General features: G+C 36.9%; 2 protein-coding genes across 2 annotated transcripts in view; one reads left to right on the top strand and one right to left on the bottom strand.

Annotated features, from left to right (window-relative positions):
- The window catches only part of RAD17 (RAD17 checkpoint clamp loader component), a 31,734-nt gene extending 25,812 nt beyond the window's left edge, over positions 1-5,922 (bottom strand). Inside the window, exons 1-3 of the mRNA XM_063453724.1 lie at positions 5,844-5,922; positions 2,868-2,969; positions 425-664 (exon numbers count right to left, since the gene is read on the bottom strand). Of these exons, the coding sequence (XP_063309794.1) occupies positions 425-664; positions 2,868-2,909 (282 nt within the window). The 5' untranslated portion in view covers positions 2,910-2,969; positions 5,844-5,922. The remainder of the gene's footprint in view (positions 1-424; positions 665-2,867; positions 2,970-5,843) is intronic.
- Positions 5,923-6,367: 445 nt separating this feature from the next.
- Positions 6,368-14,372, top strand: AK6 (adenylate kinase 6). Its single transcript, XM_063453722.1, has 5 exons — positions 6,368-6,469; positions 8,582-8,674; positions 10,942-11,000; positions 11,712-11,857; positions 13,222-14,372. The coding sequence occupies exons 1-5, from the start codon at positions 6,442-6,444 to the stop codon at positions 13,409-13,411; spliced, it is 516 nt and encodes a 171-aa protein (XP_063309792.1). The 5' UTR covers positions 6,368-6,441; the 3' UTR covers positions 13,412-14,372.
- The last annotated feature ends 1,504 nt before the right edge of the window (positions 14,373-15,876 follow it).

Below are 15,876 nucleotides of genomic sequence, written 5' to 3'. Positions count from 1 at the left end.
TGGTCTCCATCCTGTTTCAGTAGTTCACATAATTGGAACAAAATATATGCATCCATTATATTGCAATGGATGAATGGGTCACAGAATTAATGCCATATACATAATAGGGGTCTCTATGATGTAGTAGCAAGAACAACTGCCATAGAAATTAGCAGAAAATGGAAATGTAAGAGATAACACAGCTTTAAGACAGTAAAAAAAAATGTAAACATTTAAAAAAAAAAAAAAAAAAAAAAACCACACCAAAAAAACAAAAACAAAAAAAACACTGACCAGCTGGAAAGAACCAACAAAACAAAGTGAAAATGATGTCACACGTGATTTAACTATATAAATATGAAATTCATGTTTTGACAGTATTCCTACAAGCTAGATAAACCTTTAAGAAACTGAAATTGACATGATTGATCCCACATGTTCTTACCTGGGTATCGGGTTTGTATTTATCAATCCAAGGCTCATTCTGTGATTGGTCTGAGCTCGGCTTAAGTTGATCACAGCTAGAAGCTGTGGAAGAAGGATTTGTTCTTTTCTTGCCATGAGCTTTGTTATCTAATAAAGACTCATTATTGTTCTTCACACTTCTTTTAATGGCTCCTGAAGAAGAGACGGTGCTTGTGTTCCCAAAGAAATCGTCAAATGATGGTTCAACCCAATCCGTGATCTAAAACCATAAACACATGACAAATAAACACAATGGGAAAAACAAAAAGGAGTGGTATGTCTGTAGCTGCAAGCAGATCCATTAAACAGTCAGCCCAAAAGATAAGTAACTTTGCAATATTTAATAATTGTTCTGGTTTATTTCGAATGTATTATCTAGATAATGCATCACAATTACTACAGCCTACTGTTGTAGTTACGGTGCTAGTAGACTTCTAGCATCTTCCCTCGGTTCTCCTCAAAAACAGTTTGACGCAAACGGAGGGTTCGTGACCCACTTACAGCCTGGTCCTTCACTCAGGAGATCAGCTGAAAGGTTAAGTCAAACTAAGCACAAAGGTGGATACGCCAGCTAACACTTCAGGCAGAGTGAGTATAAGTTTAAAGAAAGCGGTCTGTAATCCAATATTTATAAAAACAATGTTTATTCCAAAAATATAAAAATGATATCATAGCAACCTTTAGTCTAAAAAACCCTGAATAAATCATTAAAAAAAGCACATCTCCAAGGCAGTTGCCTAATGTGTTGTGTAAACCATCACTTAATCTTAGGCATAATATGTCAATATCTGCCACGATATTTAAGCACTCAAACCAACAGTCAAATAATTGGGTCGGAGAATTACCCCCGATTAACTAATCTAGGAAGGAAAATACTACGCCTCGATTAGACCGCCGATAAACAAAAATAACTTAATGGAAAACAATTATAATCATAAAAAAAGAAACCAAATGAGGAAGAACAAAATAAAACAACAACAACAACCACCCCTATCTCCCCTCAAAAACAAAACAAAAAAAACTAAGAAAACACTCCAAAACAAAGTTTTATACAATAATGGGTAATTAATATACAAATAAATAATTACAAGTCTGCATGGGACTTGCCTGGAGAGATAAAATGTATTGAATTGGTAACATTCAATTGAAATATTGACTAATTAGACAAATCAGTGTAAAAAAAACAGATCATATTGTAACACATTAAACAAACTAACTATATGCATTTGTCAAGTTAAATAAGCTATCCAGCACATTTTTATCATCAAAGTTGAATCAGAGGAATCAGTATGCAGCATGTAGACTGCATACATCAATAATCAAAACAAATAAAAATAAGAATCTATCAAATCCTAAATTAGTTTGAGACAAATGACAACTTTGACAAGGGAATCTCATTCTTAGAGATTATGGGACCTTTGTGACAATAAAAGACTAAGTGGACATAGAAGGGGATTATCCTATGTAAATGTTATGTTCTAAAATCTGTGCATTAATCGACTTACATATTTAATGGGATTGTCCCAAACTACACATCTATTGGAAAGGAATTAGGGAATTGAGGGAAAGCCAAAACATTCACAAAAACTACTAAAAATAATTACCCTAGCAGCCAAGAGGGTTCTAGCAGCAGCTTGGCTTAAAATGGAAAGACCAACTTTGCAAGAAGTATGATAACTATATCATGGATGAGCTCACAGTTAAAGACACACAATACCTACCTTTTTTTAACGTTTGGGAACTATGGAAGGAATATATCTCGAATTGATCCGGAGTGGGTCTATGAGATTTGGAAGGCTGATATAATTTTTTTCCCCTCATTTCTCTCTTTTTCTCTTTCTTTTATTGTTACTTGTTTACATTTTTAAAAACACATTTTAGAGACCAAGTTCATTGATGAAGGTTTTGACATGTGAACTTTTATAGATACTACCTGAAACGGGTCAAGTTCTTGTTAGGCGTCATCTGACATCCTCGTTATGTGTAATACAAATAAAGAATTTACAAAATAAAACCTGTGTAATTAAATATACGTTGATCTTCCCTGTACTTGGGTCCCAGAATCAGTGAGACATATAGTGGTAGATTAGTTCTAAAGACAGAAGTAGAAACAGCCGGTCTATACAATGTTGCAATATTTGGGAACATTTCGGACCCCCCAATTTTTTTTGTTTTGTTTTTTGCCATTTTCTCTTGTCACTTAAGTGGACAAATGGAGGGGCCATGCCATATGCGAGAGTATGTTAAGAGGTCTTGAAAATGTTTGTTGCTCAGGGAATCAAAACTGCTAAGGATGACCCTGCTGAGTGATCGTTCAATTTAATATTTAGTTCAACCATCTATTATATTTATAAAAGAACTAAATAGTTATATTATTACCTTTAGGAAAACACAATGTAACGTTCACATTGCATTCCGCTTACCTTTGCAGAAGTTACCTTCCTTCTATAAGATGTTTTTGACATTATCGACCTTTACAATTCCCATCAGCTCTGCTGTGCATCACACAAGATAACTGGATTAATCTGTAAAACAGGACAATTGTTATTTTTCTAAAAGTATAGGAGGATTTCTCCCTGATAGAGATTATATATATATATATATATATATATAATATCTCTATCATATAAATAGGGCTAGACTAAATTTTAGAAAACCAAAAACCTGCACAGACTAACAATGAAGAATACAACACCACTGGAACCCCAAAGGGCATGGATATCCAGGCATGTGAGTAAACATTCACGCTTTATTATTCTGATAACAACATTGTCAGCATAGCATAGTGGCAATAACCAGTGGGCAGATGTGAGTACAGAGAAGCTTACATGGTTTACAAGGCACTTCGTCAAAGACCACAGTTGCAAAGGAAGTGTCTAGTAGGTACGAAACCCACCTGCCCACTCGCTATTGCCACTATGGTGTACTGGCGTTTGTATTCATCAGATTAATAATACTTGAACTTTTACTCACCTACTAGGGTCTGCATGTCTATTCCCCTTGGGGATCCAGTATTGCTGTATTCAACAATGGGCTAAATTTAGCAAATTCAGTTTCAGTTCCCCATTTAGTAAAGAAACCCTCAGATGTTTTATGAAGGTGGGTTTTTAAGATGCAAGCATCACTTCTCACGTCATTGTAACTGGCAAACATTTATACGGACACTATACATACTACCGGTCTGGCAGCCTAGTAGGCACCATATACTGCAATGTCCCAGAGGCCAAGGCAAGTCTGGAAAGCAAAACACCACATAGAGCTGGGCTAGCCAATGTTCAGCACAATTCCTCCCTGCTGCCTCATAACAGCATTTCCATGCTAACAGACATCCCAACTCATCTTGACTGTTTATTAACCAGCAGACGAATGATGCTGTGCAGCGGTGGCCCACAACCCTTGCATGCCAGTGGCCCCGGAAGCCATTGCCAATCCTCTCCTGCCCTAGCTTATGAAACCACCAGTGAAATAACCATACATGAAAGAAAATGAACAGGATAGCATGATAGGAATTATACAGACTAGTAATTTGTTTGTAAGTGTTACTACATATGTTATGTTTGTCAACATCTTCACAGTTACACATATGCAACAACAGTAAAAGATACAATTACTCGGTAGGATTGTTTTAACTTCTCACATACATTTAAAAGAATTATGTTTATTTTGCAATATTAAATGAGAGTAGAGGAGCAATTTTATGAACTACTTCCATATCCCTTGACAATTTTTCAGATTACACAAATTCTGAAACAGACTGGAAGAACACCTTCAGACAATGACATAATCTAAATATGGTAAACATAAGTGTGCCTTGAAAAAAGAAAATTCAAGAACTACATCCAGTTTCAGAAAAAAAAAAAAACATCATTTTAATAGTGGTTTGTAAAAAAAAAAAAAAAAGTTTATTCGGCAGTCACAGGAAAGCAAATTTGTTAACAGCACTGTCAGGGAGAAAAAAAAACCACAGAAAAATATATTTATAGTCAGATAGGAAGAGTTGGAATTGCATTAAAATTACAAAGAAATAAAAAAATATATATATAAGAAAAAATATGGACGTTAATATAATTGGTATTTTTTTTGTATAATCAAGAAAAAAAAAGGGCACAGCTTTAATCTATTGCATCTTCCACTTCCCTTAGCTATCAATAGCAGTGGCTGATCGGAACAAGCATATTCTGGTGTAACAGATAGCATCTCATTGTGCATGCATGGAAAGATCTACAGGGGCTCAGCTGGATCTAACAGACCCCAGTTTAGTAGTATTGCTCACGCACCCAAGAATAAAGGTGACAAGGCTCCAGGTAGCTGAAGATGTCAAGAGCTGAAGATTGGACGGTGGATATAGATGGGAAAGAATACAGTGGGGTTATATAACAAGTGTTCTGGCCCTACTTTATCAGGCAGGATTATTCACCAATCATTGAATTCTAGCAAATTAAATCCAAATAAGTAAACTGATGACAAAAAAAGTCAAGCTGGAGAATTTGTCCAAATCAGCTATTTTTGCTTTGATTTTGCCATTGGTTTTACTCACTGATAACGTAGTTTAATGAATAACCCCAGGAGACAGGCAATTAAACATGTCACAAATCCTCCCAACAGTCCTATACGCAATACAGTCCCAGTCACACCTTGTATTATTAGGAGTAAGGTGGGGTATGAGGGGTATGAGGAGGCATAACAAGATACTTTGTAAGGCTTGAAAACTGTGGAACATAAATACTACAGGGCAGTATTAATACATTATTACTACAGGGCAGTATTAATACATTATTACTACAGGGCAGTATTAATACATTATTACTACAGGGCAGTATTAATACATTATTACTACAGGGCAGTATTAATACATTATTACTACAGGGCAGTATTAATACATTATTACTACAGGGCAGTATTAATACATTATTACTACAGAGCAGTATTACTACCTTATTACTACAGGTAGTATTAATATATTATTACTACAGGTAGTATTAATATATTATTACTACAGGCAGTATTAATACATTATTACTACAGGGCAGTATTACTACAGGGCAGTATTATTACTACAGGGCAGTATTATTACTACAGGGCAGTATTATTACTACAGGGCAGTATTAATATTCCACAGTTCTCAGTGTTATATTTGTGTTTCCTATTAGATAATTTAATTTATTCTGTAAATTTGGATATTTTCAGGACTGAATGTCAGTAATGGGAGAATCCTGTGAGCTCTCCCTCCAGTTGTAGTAATGGTCACTCCCTGAGGTAATCTCTGTCTATGGGTGTAATCTCTCTCTATGGGTGTCATGACACTGGTGGCTCTCCTGCCGCACTCTAGTGACAGCGGACTACATTTCCCGTGATGCTCAGCCAGCTGGTACAGGAAGAAGGGGTTACTGTCCGCCCACCTCAGGCCGCCAGATACCGGCTGTATCCGCCGCGGTGAGCCTCCCTACAGCCCCGGCTCCATCCTCGGCTCCATCCTCGGACTCCCGGCGAAGGATCAGGAGGGGGGCGCGGGGGATTTCCTCTGTCTCACTCCGTCAGGCGCGCGCTTTCCGCGTCACTGGCGGCGCGGGATTCTGACGTCACGGAGTTCTAAACCAAGGAGAGCTAAGGCTTTTTTTTTTTCAGTTTTGGGAAGATAAAAAAAAAAAATTGTTGACAAAACTGCCAGAGAGAGAGAGTGGACCCCGCCAGTAGTTGATTATTTTTTTATTTTAAAGAAAGTGTCTCCCTATGCACCATATTATATGACAATAAACGCTGTCTGTCTCCATGTGTAAGCTAATTGCCTTTAATTAAATAGTGTCATTGCTTCGCAGTGCACCGTCTAACTGTAAAGTACTGTATTTTCCCCACACAGCGTGTTGGCTCCGGCAATATGGCCGCCGTGTTCGGGTTGTGTTTGTGTCTCGGGTGCGGTGAGCTCGGGCACAGTTGCTGTGTGTGTGAGTGAGTGCGACCTGGAGCCCAGGCAGCACGTGCATACTGATAGCAGCAGCCATGAAGTCTCCGAACATCCTGCTCACAGGTGGGCTATCCGGGGGGCAGATAGAGGGGGCAGTCTGTATATATATATATATACCCACCAACTGGGGGTCTGACCATGGTATTGGCTGGGGGGTCTCTTACCATGGTATTGGCTGGGGGGTCTGACCATGGTATTGGCTGGGGGTCTACCAGGGCGCCCCATGTGTTCGTGGACTCCCTGACTGCCATCACATGGAAGGTCTGATAAATGTGCTGCAAGACATAAATCAATCTGTTACTGAGTGATTCCCACCTTGGTTAATGTAACAACACATGAGAGGGCATCACTTTTCATGTAATACCCATCATGTGCAAAGGGCAGCACGGTGGATCTGGCAGCCCTAGCTCAAACATGATCAACTGCCATTCCATTATAAAAACCAGCAGATATCACAGGATGATTCCTATACAGAGCAGATACTGTCACAAATAGGCTGGGGTCTAATGCTCTCCAAAATCTACAATAACCTGGTATTATATAATAGCAGATATCATTCAGGAAGGATCCTATACAGAGCAGAGACTATCATTAAAATAACCTGGGGTCTAATGCTATCCAAAATCTACAATAACCTGGCATATAACAGCAGATATCACAGGATGATTCCTATACAGAGCAGACACTATCACTCAAATAACCTGGGGTATAATGCTCTCCAAAGTCCACAATAACCTGGCATTATATAAAAGCAAATGTCACTCAGTATGGATCCTATACAGAGCAGACACTATCACTCAAATAGTCTGGGGTCTAATGCTCTCCAAAATGTACAATTAAGTGACTGGCTGAGCATTGTGTGATTTGTTGTCCATAACATCAGCAGTGTATTATTATTTGTTAAATAAATACCAAGCATCCATGAAGTGGCAGCAGTGGGTACTGGAAATCTGTGATATTTGATCTGTATTTACCCATCCCACTGCTGTTTATTGCTTACTGTGTATTGTTATTACTGATGCAACAACTTTGCAATGGAAAGACTGTGCAGAAATATTCCGTCTCAGGGTAAAGTTGCAAAGTGATCTCATAAGTGTGGTGTAAGAGCAGTTGGAAGTGACAACCATAGTTTTAAGGGGAATATTTATCAAGCCAAAACAGATACTATTGTGTGTACAAAGTGCTAAATGCTGAGACATTGTATTGATTTCCACAATGTTTGCTCTTTATTTAGCACTTTACCTTAGTCTCTAGCACCTGTTAAATATCCCCATTAGTATGTACATCGCTTTCTACAATAAGCAACACAATTTTAGGAGAGTCTACATTCATTAATGTCAGTGTGAGGAGAGGACAAAATAAATTGGAGTCGTATATTGGGAAGGCTATGGTACGGTCACAATATGTTACTAAATCCCAGTATTTAATCTGGAGTCATGATTTTTATATATCTTTGATGTTCGGCTTGTTCGTGTACAGTGATTCCTCTGTATATCGTGTGTGTGTGTGGTAGTAATTAATCATGTGTATTTATGAGAATTGTGTGAATTACATTCTGTTAGTAAGGGCGAGGACTGTATTGTAGAAAGCTCATATAGCGCCTCTATGTATCATTTGAAGGGCTGTAATGAAATGTTGGATGATGTAAAGGCATGCAAAGTCCTTTGTAATAATCCATGTGTTTCACGTTAATTATAAGGGATCAAGATAAACTGCAAAGGTTACTTAATAAAGAACCATCTCTTTCCTTCACTCCAGTTTACAGTCTTTTTTGGGGGCGGGGGGGGGGGGTGAGGAGCGAGGGCGGGAGGGCTTGAGAATTGCAGCACAGATAGATAGATAGATATAGATATAGATAGATATATATATTCATATTGTATATGTTTATATATTGTGAATATAACTATATCCATTTCAATTAAGGGGTCTGCATATGTATCCTGTTTACAATATATATTCATCACTGCGGTTTGCTGTGCATTTTATATTTTTGTTTGGAGTATCTTATTTGAGAGTAAGTGGCCTTTCCTTGTATATCCTTGAATTTTGTCATTTTGTGTTTTGTTTTTGTTTGTTTTTTCATTTTTACATTATTTTTTTGCTTTTCATTTCTATTTGTCTGTTTTATATGTACATTATTTTTCTATATGCATTATAAATGTTGGTGTTTTGCAGGCACTCCTGGTGTTGGGAAGACCACTCTGGGTAAAGAACTTGCTCTACGAAGCGGGCTGAGCTATGTGAACATAGGAGACTTGGCAAAAGAAGGTAAACAAACAAGTTTTCATATGGACCTAAATATTGCACTTCTATGCAATGGGAATAACAGGGGTGCCCTAAAGATACTCCTCCTCCCAGTTCTACAGAACTATCGAAATAAATGGAAACCAGAGCCTGTCTTCCCTAGCATGGTATTCACAATAATTAATTATACAAAATGTGTAGTGCAGATCTAGTTGTGTCTGGTGTTCTGAAGGCTTACATTTAATCTCCAAAACAGCTGTACAGAAGCTAGATGTACATCACCAGAGCTGAAAAGTGCATCGGTACCCTGCAGGGACCAAAAACAACAACTGTTTCAAAACCGCTGTAGTGGTTATAGTTCTTGGAGTACATCTGTAACTCCTCATCATTCCTGCCTTATTCCTTTGTGCCGTCCTATACCTTTTTTCAGGGTTCAAGTTTATTTTAATTAAATCCGTGTACCTTTCTAGAACGCTGTCTACAACCAGTATGGCCTTACTTAGACGGATGCCCTACTCGGGCTTCTACACTCTGCCAAATACTTTACCTGTCTTCTGATCACGCTTGCACTCTCACTTCTCATTTGCAGAACTTCTCGAGGGTATCCCATTAATTAACTTCCTACCTAGACCTGTTGGTTTACACTAGTAAAAACAAAAAAAAACTTACTTAATGATTGATTTTAGTTGATTAAATCCCTCTTGCACCACACTGCTATTTCACTTCACCCACTCCTCTCCACTAAAGTCATGTACTGTACCCCCACTTTAGGCAGTCATTTTACACAACTTGTGTAAGCAGTATTTTTATGTCCTGCTTTGTTAATAGCCTTATAGACCTAGCAGGAGCCTCCTTTGTGTGATTAAAGTTCAATTTACAGAGCAGGAGATACAAACTTCTAAACCAAGCTAACATCTGATTGAAAAGGAAACCATTTTTTTCATGCAGACAATGTCAGTCACAGCCAGGGGAAACTTGATAACTCCTATTTGACAGAGAATTGAGCAGAGAGACTGCAGGGGCATGATGTATATACACTAAAAGTGCTTCAAAATTGTATTGATTTTTATAGTGTTAATTTAACCCCTTCCTGACCTTGGACGTACCAGGTACGTCTGACAAAAAAAAAGTCTGTTAACGTCCTCGGACGTACCTCGTACGTCCGCGGCAAATCGGCACAATTTACTTACCTGGACCGGCGATCCCGGTCAGGGGGGACTGCCAGAGAGCCCAGCAGTCCCCCTGCAGCAGCTCTATCTCTCCAGGGCCATGTGATCACCATGATCACTTTTGTATACTATTAGCAAAAGAAGGCAACCCAAGGTATTGCAAATGGGGTATGTTCAGTCATTTTTAGTAGCCAAACACTGGCCAAAGTTAGTGTTCATAATTGTTATTTGCATTTTAACACACAAACAAATATGCATGCTAACTTTGGCCAGTGTTTGTGACTAAGTGGCTACTAAAAAAAGACTGAACATACCCCATATTGAATACCCTGGGTTGTCTACTTAAAAAAATTATGTACATGTGGGGTGTGATTCAGAGATTTATGACAGATAACAGTGTTACAATGTCACTATTGATACATTTTAAAAATATATATTTTGAAACAGCAATGTCCTACTTGTACTTATAGCCCTATAACTTGCCAAATAAAAGCTAAGAACATGTTCACATTGGGTATTTGTAAACTCAGGACAAAATTTAGAAACTATTTAGCACAGGTGTTTTTTGGCGGTTGTAGATGTGTTACAGATTTTGGGGGTCAACGTTAGAAAAAGTAGTGTTTTTTTTTTGTTTTTTTTTTAATTTCATCATATTTTATATAAAAAAAAAATTATAGTAAATTATATGATATGATGAAAATAATGGTATCTTTAGAAATACCATTTAATGGTGAGAAAAACTGTATATAACGTGTGTGGGTACAGTAAATGAGTAAGAGGAAAATTACAGCTAAACGCAAACACCGCAGAAATGTAAAAACAGCCCTGGTCCTTAACGGTAAGAAAATTGAAAAATGGTCTGATCACTAGGGGGTTAATTATAAAAGTGCTGAATTCTATTTTATGAAGTATCTTTTAAATAGGATACTCCTCACCTATTTCAGCAAGCTGAAGTCTGGGTTAGTACTAATTGTGTATAAATGAAGAGAACATGGGAGCTATAATTGTAGCAAAGATTACGAAGGAATCCTGTGTTAAGCTTTTTACTATCTTTTCTTTACTTTGTTGTTTTTTTTTTCACTGCACTATTCACCCCAATAAGCATTTTACATTGTTTTGTAGGAAATTTGTATGAAGGTTATGACGAAGAATACGATTGCCCTATTCTGGATGAAGACAGAGTAAGTACATGGTTTGTTGTTCTAGTGAAATCCAGCTTAGCATGATTCTAATTATTTTGTTTGTAACGTTTACTATTATTTATTCGGTACATCCATGGCACAGATCTGTTGTTTGAACAGTCCCAATTTTTTTCTTTCCAATTGTGGCTTATTTTCTGATTTCAGAAACAAATATATTAATACATATTACCCTTTGCATAGATTTTATCCTTCTATCTGTTAGGCACAGTGTCCATGTTAATGGGTCAGTGCTATGTCTATTCATTGACCTCCCATACTCGTATGACATTTTTATAAAAGGAGTTATGCTGCTGAAACAGCAAATGCCAGCTGTGCATTGCTTTTCACTTATTTCTTATGGATCAGCGATTTGTTAAAAAGCATAATGGTTCTTTGTATTATATGTTGTTTTGACTTGGCTGACCTAGGTTGGAAGCCCTAGTCCTTGTCCTGTATGTTTTGTATAATTTTTGTTTAGATATATGGAGAAGTGGTCTGGGTGTTTAGATAGTGATTTTAACACTATATGGTCAGAAATACATGTTTGTGTTCCTTTAAGTTGTTTTGGTGCTTAGAGTATCTCTTTAACATGCACAATATCTTTTCTGCGTCTAATATTACATGAAAGTCATAGTGCATAGTATAATTAGAGTAAGTAATTGGTATTCTGCAGTTTGGTCTTACTTCTTATAATATTCTGCTTCCTTTTAGGTAATTGATGAGTTGGAGGACCAGATGTCCGAAGGTGGAGTTATTCTGGACTATCATGGTTGTGACTTTTTCCCAGAGCGTTGGTTCCAAATAGTATTTGTTCTGAGAACTGATAATTCCTTGTTGTACGAGCGTCTGGAGAGCAGGTAATCACCATGGCTCAATCAGAGCTTTGTAGCCACCTTCTTTACAGAATGCACGCCTGTATTCTAAAACTTGATCATATTACTTCTCTCTGAGGATCCTGTACAAAGCTAGTTCAGTGAGCATCATGATCAAGACCTGACGCCCTCTAGTGGTGATACATAATTCTTGTTTACAATCAGGATTTATATTTTAGTGAACAGATTGTCGGGGTTTTCTCGAAAAGTATATTTTTACATAGTTATTCACTAAAGTGTGATTGCTGATAAAAAAAATAAAAGCTTGCATGTATTTTAGGCTCTTTCTGTATTTTGTAATACATGCATATAAGTAAATCCCTCTATTCAGTATTCTCCTCTCACCCTTTGGTCCCTTCTTTAAATCCTCTTTGGTTAGAAGTACCGCTTTTCCGAACAAAGTGCATGGTCAAATCCAGATGTCATGTACAAGTGACAAATGTCTAAAAAATGTGCACTAACCATGGTTTAACAACGTCCCAGAGCCATGTGGGTGACTTTTTATAATCATAGAATAAAAGTATTTTTATCAAGTAAATTTGACATTATTATAGACAACTCCTGGCCACAGGGAAGGCTCTTGCCCTTAATCCAGGCTAAGGAACTAACTTTTAACTTTCACTTTTCTGTTCATTTTCTTTAAAGGGAATTAACATGCATAATAACATTTAAATAACCACATAAGAGTGGCCTCTTTTTAAGGTTATTGTAATTATGGCATTTTATTTTAATTTTGATATATACTTATACAAATTGCATATTGTAATACATTTTTTGAACTATATAACCACAGTCATTAGAACAGAGTGAAAGTGTATAGATTAAAGCAAACATCATTTTAAATGTAGAGATTCATTCTGTGTAGTTCTCAGTGAATATTGTGATGAGATGAAGGTGTCTTTAAAATCTGCAAAAGATTGACTCATTCATTTAAATGGCATCTGCAATGCCAAAGTGACCCTAGAGTAAATCCATAAAGACAGAAACAAAATAATTTTCCTCTGTTTAACGTGGTACAACACTCTTCACGTGATGCTCGCTGCATCTCTTAAATGTTAGACATTGTTAACAGATATCACATGACCACCTAAAATGGCAAACATTGGTTTTATAGCCAGAGCAATTTACATAGATGGCATTGGAACAAACAAAACTCTACATTGCTGTGTCCCACGTGCTTCTTCTTTCCAGCCATGAAATGTCACCTTTTCATTTTAACAACTTGGATGATATATATAAAAAAAAAAATGAATTTGCTCAAAACAGATTTTATTGTACTGTAAATGTAATATGTTATTTAGAAAATAAATTTGACTTCAGCTCTTAACCTACATCTACTCTCTTATTAGAGGATACAAAGAGAAGAAACTACAAGACAACGTCCAGTGTGAGATTTTCCAGACCATATACGAAGAGGCAGTGGAGTCGTATCGGGCTGAAATAGTACACCAGCTGCCCAGCAATTCCCCAGAGGACCTGGAACAAAATCTGGATCAGATCACACAGTGGATCGTACAGTGGATCAAGGATAACAACTGAGAATTGGATTTATTGAATTTTATTAACAGAAGTAAAACTCCACCAGGCCCCCATCCCTTAAAAAAACAAACAAACAAACAAACAAACCAACAACTAATTATTTTGAACAGTGTGTATTTAATTAGGAAGAGTCTGAGGAATAGCCGTATATAGCAATAATTTATATACGCATTTATTAACTCTTGGAAGACTGTGTGTAAATACTGTAAATTAACGAATTAGAATTGATACTAACCCCAAGGCTGGACATGGCATTCTTTAACCAACTCACAGTGATGGTTTAGGCAAATCCCATGAAAGACTGGCAGTCTTGGCACATCATCTGTCATGAAATGGTTAATATAATGTGTATAGGACCCATTACAGATGTCCCATGGACTGTTTACTGTGATTACAAATGTATGTATAGTAATCATATATGTCAGGGGTTCTCAAACTCCGGCCCCCCAGATGTTGCTGAACTACAACTCCCATGATTCTTTGAATTACATAGCCAGAGAATCATGGGAGTTGTAGTTCAGCAACATCTGGGGGGCGGAGTTTGAGGACCCCTGATATATGTTAATATTGCTAGGGTTACCCACTAAACTAATTATTGCCAGACAAGCACACATTTAAGGTATAATTGCTTATCTGGATAAGTGTCTGTCTTTAGGTGTTTTTCTTTTTTTTTTTTTTTTATTTAGGCTATTTTTTGCCTAAAATTCCTCGGTCAGTCTCCAGCTGATTGAATAAACACGTGTCTTTATTTCTCCTTGCCCGATAATCCAATGCATTTGTGTTCAATTATCTTTTTGTATTTTTGCACCAGATCATAGTTTTTGGGTTTTTGGTTTGGGTAATGAGGTCTTATTTTATAGCAAGTGGCCTGATGTCACGGAATTATTTTTCCTTTGAAATGAAATAGTTCTATTTCAGCAAATAGTGTTCGCTGCATAAAAATACACGTTTATTCTTGTAAGTCTTTTGCAATTTATTCTTGTAAGTCATTGTCTTTCTTCGTGAATATTGTATATTTCAAAGTCTGCAAATATCCGGTTTGCTATCTAATTATTTTTCATGCTTTGATTTGTGCAAATTGCAGTGTTCGTTTCTCAAAAGTGACAACATGCCCGCTATTATAGAGCCCTGTCCTTTAGAAATAAACCGCAAGGCAGTTCATTGAGTACAGGGTCCTTTGGCTTTATTCACTAATGTGCTAAGTTACATTTAATTAAAAAACAAACTGCAAATATAGCCAAGTTAGGACTATAGGGGAGTTGTCGAATCCCATTGCAGCCTCAATTTAGCAATATTACTTCACTGCTGTATGATTTCACTGTATAACTAATCTGTGTGCCTGACTTGCTTGCTGTGTAACAACATAGCATTAGTGGCGGCATGTGAAGCTTTTAGATGATGGGGCCCCAGACTGATAAATTGAACTCATGAAATATTTAAATAGCTGTCAAAACAAAACGCTTCAAGGAACAGTATAGGGCCAGGAACAAAAACATGTATTCCTGACTATAGTGTTTACAACAACATCTGCTTCCCTCTCCCCTCTTAATCCCCTAAAATCTGACTTTTATTGACTCTGCCATGCGGATAATTATGTATTGGTATGCTGGAAATTATTGGGGTTATTGATTTACACTGCTCCTGTTCTGACATATGTCAGCAATTTAACTAAAGAAGTCTTTAGGATACTGTATTTGTGGACAATACAACAATGGAATTGTACCTTGAATAGTTTGGCAACAGACACTGCTTGGGTTTGGGTTAAACATTTCCCCCAGAAGGCACAAGGTACGGAGAATGGAACACATTTTCATCAGACGCGAACAGAGCCGACATTTGTAGGAAGCACACAGTGTTCCTATTGGATGATACGTTAATAACATACATATATTGTATTGTGACTGAGCTCTTCTTGTTTGTGTGTTCACGTAGAGGCTGATGGTTAAGAGCTGTGCTTTTCATGCAGCCGGAGGTGAAATCTTATAGGTTATATAAGTATAACATTTTCTATGTTTTTGTTTTGTTTTTTTTATGATCTTTTTGCTAAATCGGATAGAAACAAACATTGTTTGAGATATTACATGCAGTGAATGTATTATTATGCAATTATTATACATAGAGCAACACATAAGATGGTAAGATTTTTCTTGCACTGAATGGGCTAAACTTAAAATATTCTGTCACCTGGACTTACTCGTGACCACACTAAATCAAAGGACAGAGACAGAAACTGTACAGCTCAAATTCAAATAAAAGAGATATCACTTATTTTATCCCTCTATTACATTTCTTCTCTTCGTGCAGTGTTGTACTTGTCATTAATACCCCAACCAGATATCATGAAGATTTCAGTTCACTGATGCCCAGATCTTGCTAAATATTGATCACAAACTATTTTGACAACCAAGATGACTTGTTTAAAAGTGGCACTGTCATCCTCCCCCGAAAAAGGAATATTTCATAAC

Source organism: Pelobates fuscus, chromosome 5 (assembly GCF_036172605.1).
Source record: "Pelobates fuscus isolate aPelFus1 chromosome 5, aPelFus1.pri, whole genome shotgun sequence".
Classification (NCBI taxonomy): Eukaryota; Metazoa; Chordata; class Amphibia; order Anura; family Pelobatidae; genus Pelobates; species Pelobates fuscus.
This window is presented reverse-complemented; position numbering and strand designations above follow the sequence as displayed.

Bases quoted from the DNA above. Each gene is read 5' to 3' on its own strand.
- AK6 (XM_063453722.1), top strand. From the start codon at position 6,442: ATGAAGTCTCCGAACATCCTGCTCACAG. The intron at 8,675-10,941 runs GTAAACAAACAA...ATTGTTTTGTAG, and splicing joins AGGAGACTTGGCAAAAGAAG to GAAATTTGTATGAAGGTTAT. The intron at 11,001-11,711 runs GTAAGTACATGG...GCTTCCTTTTAG, and splicing joins CTATTCTGGATGAAGACAGA to GTAATTGATGAGTTGGAGGA.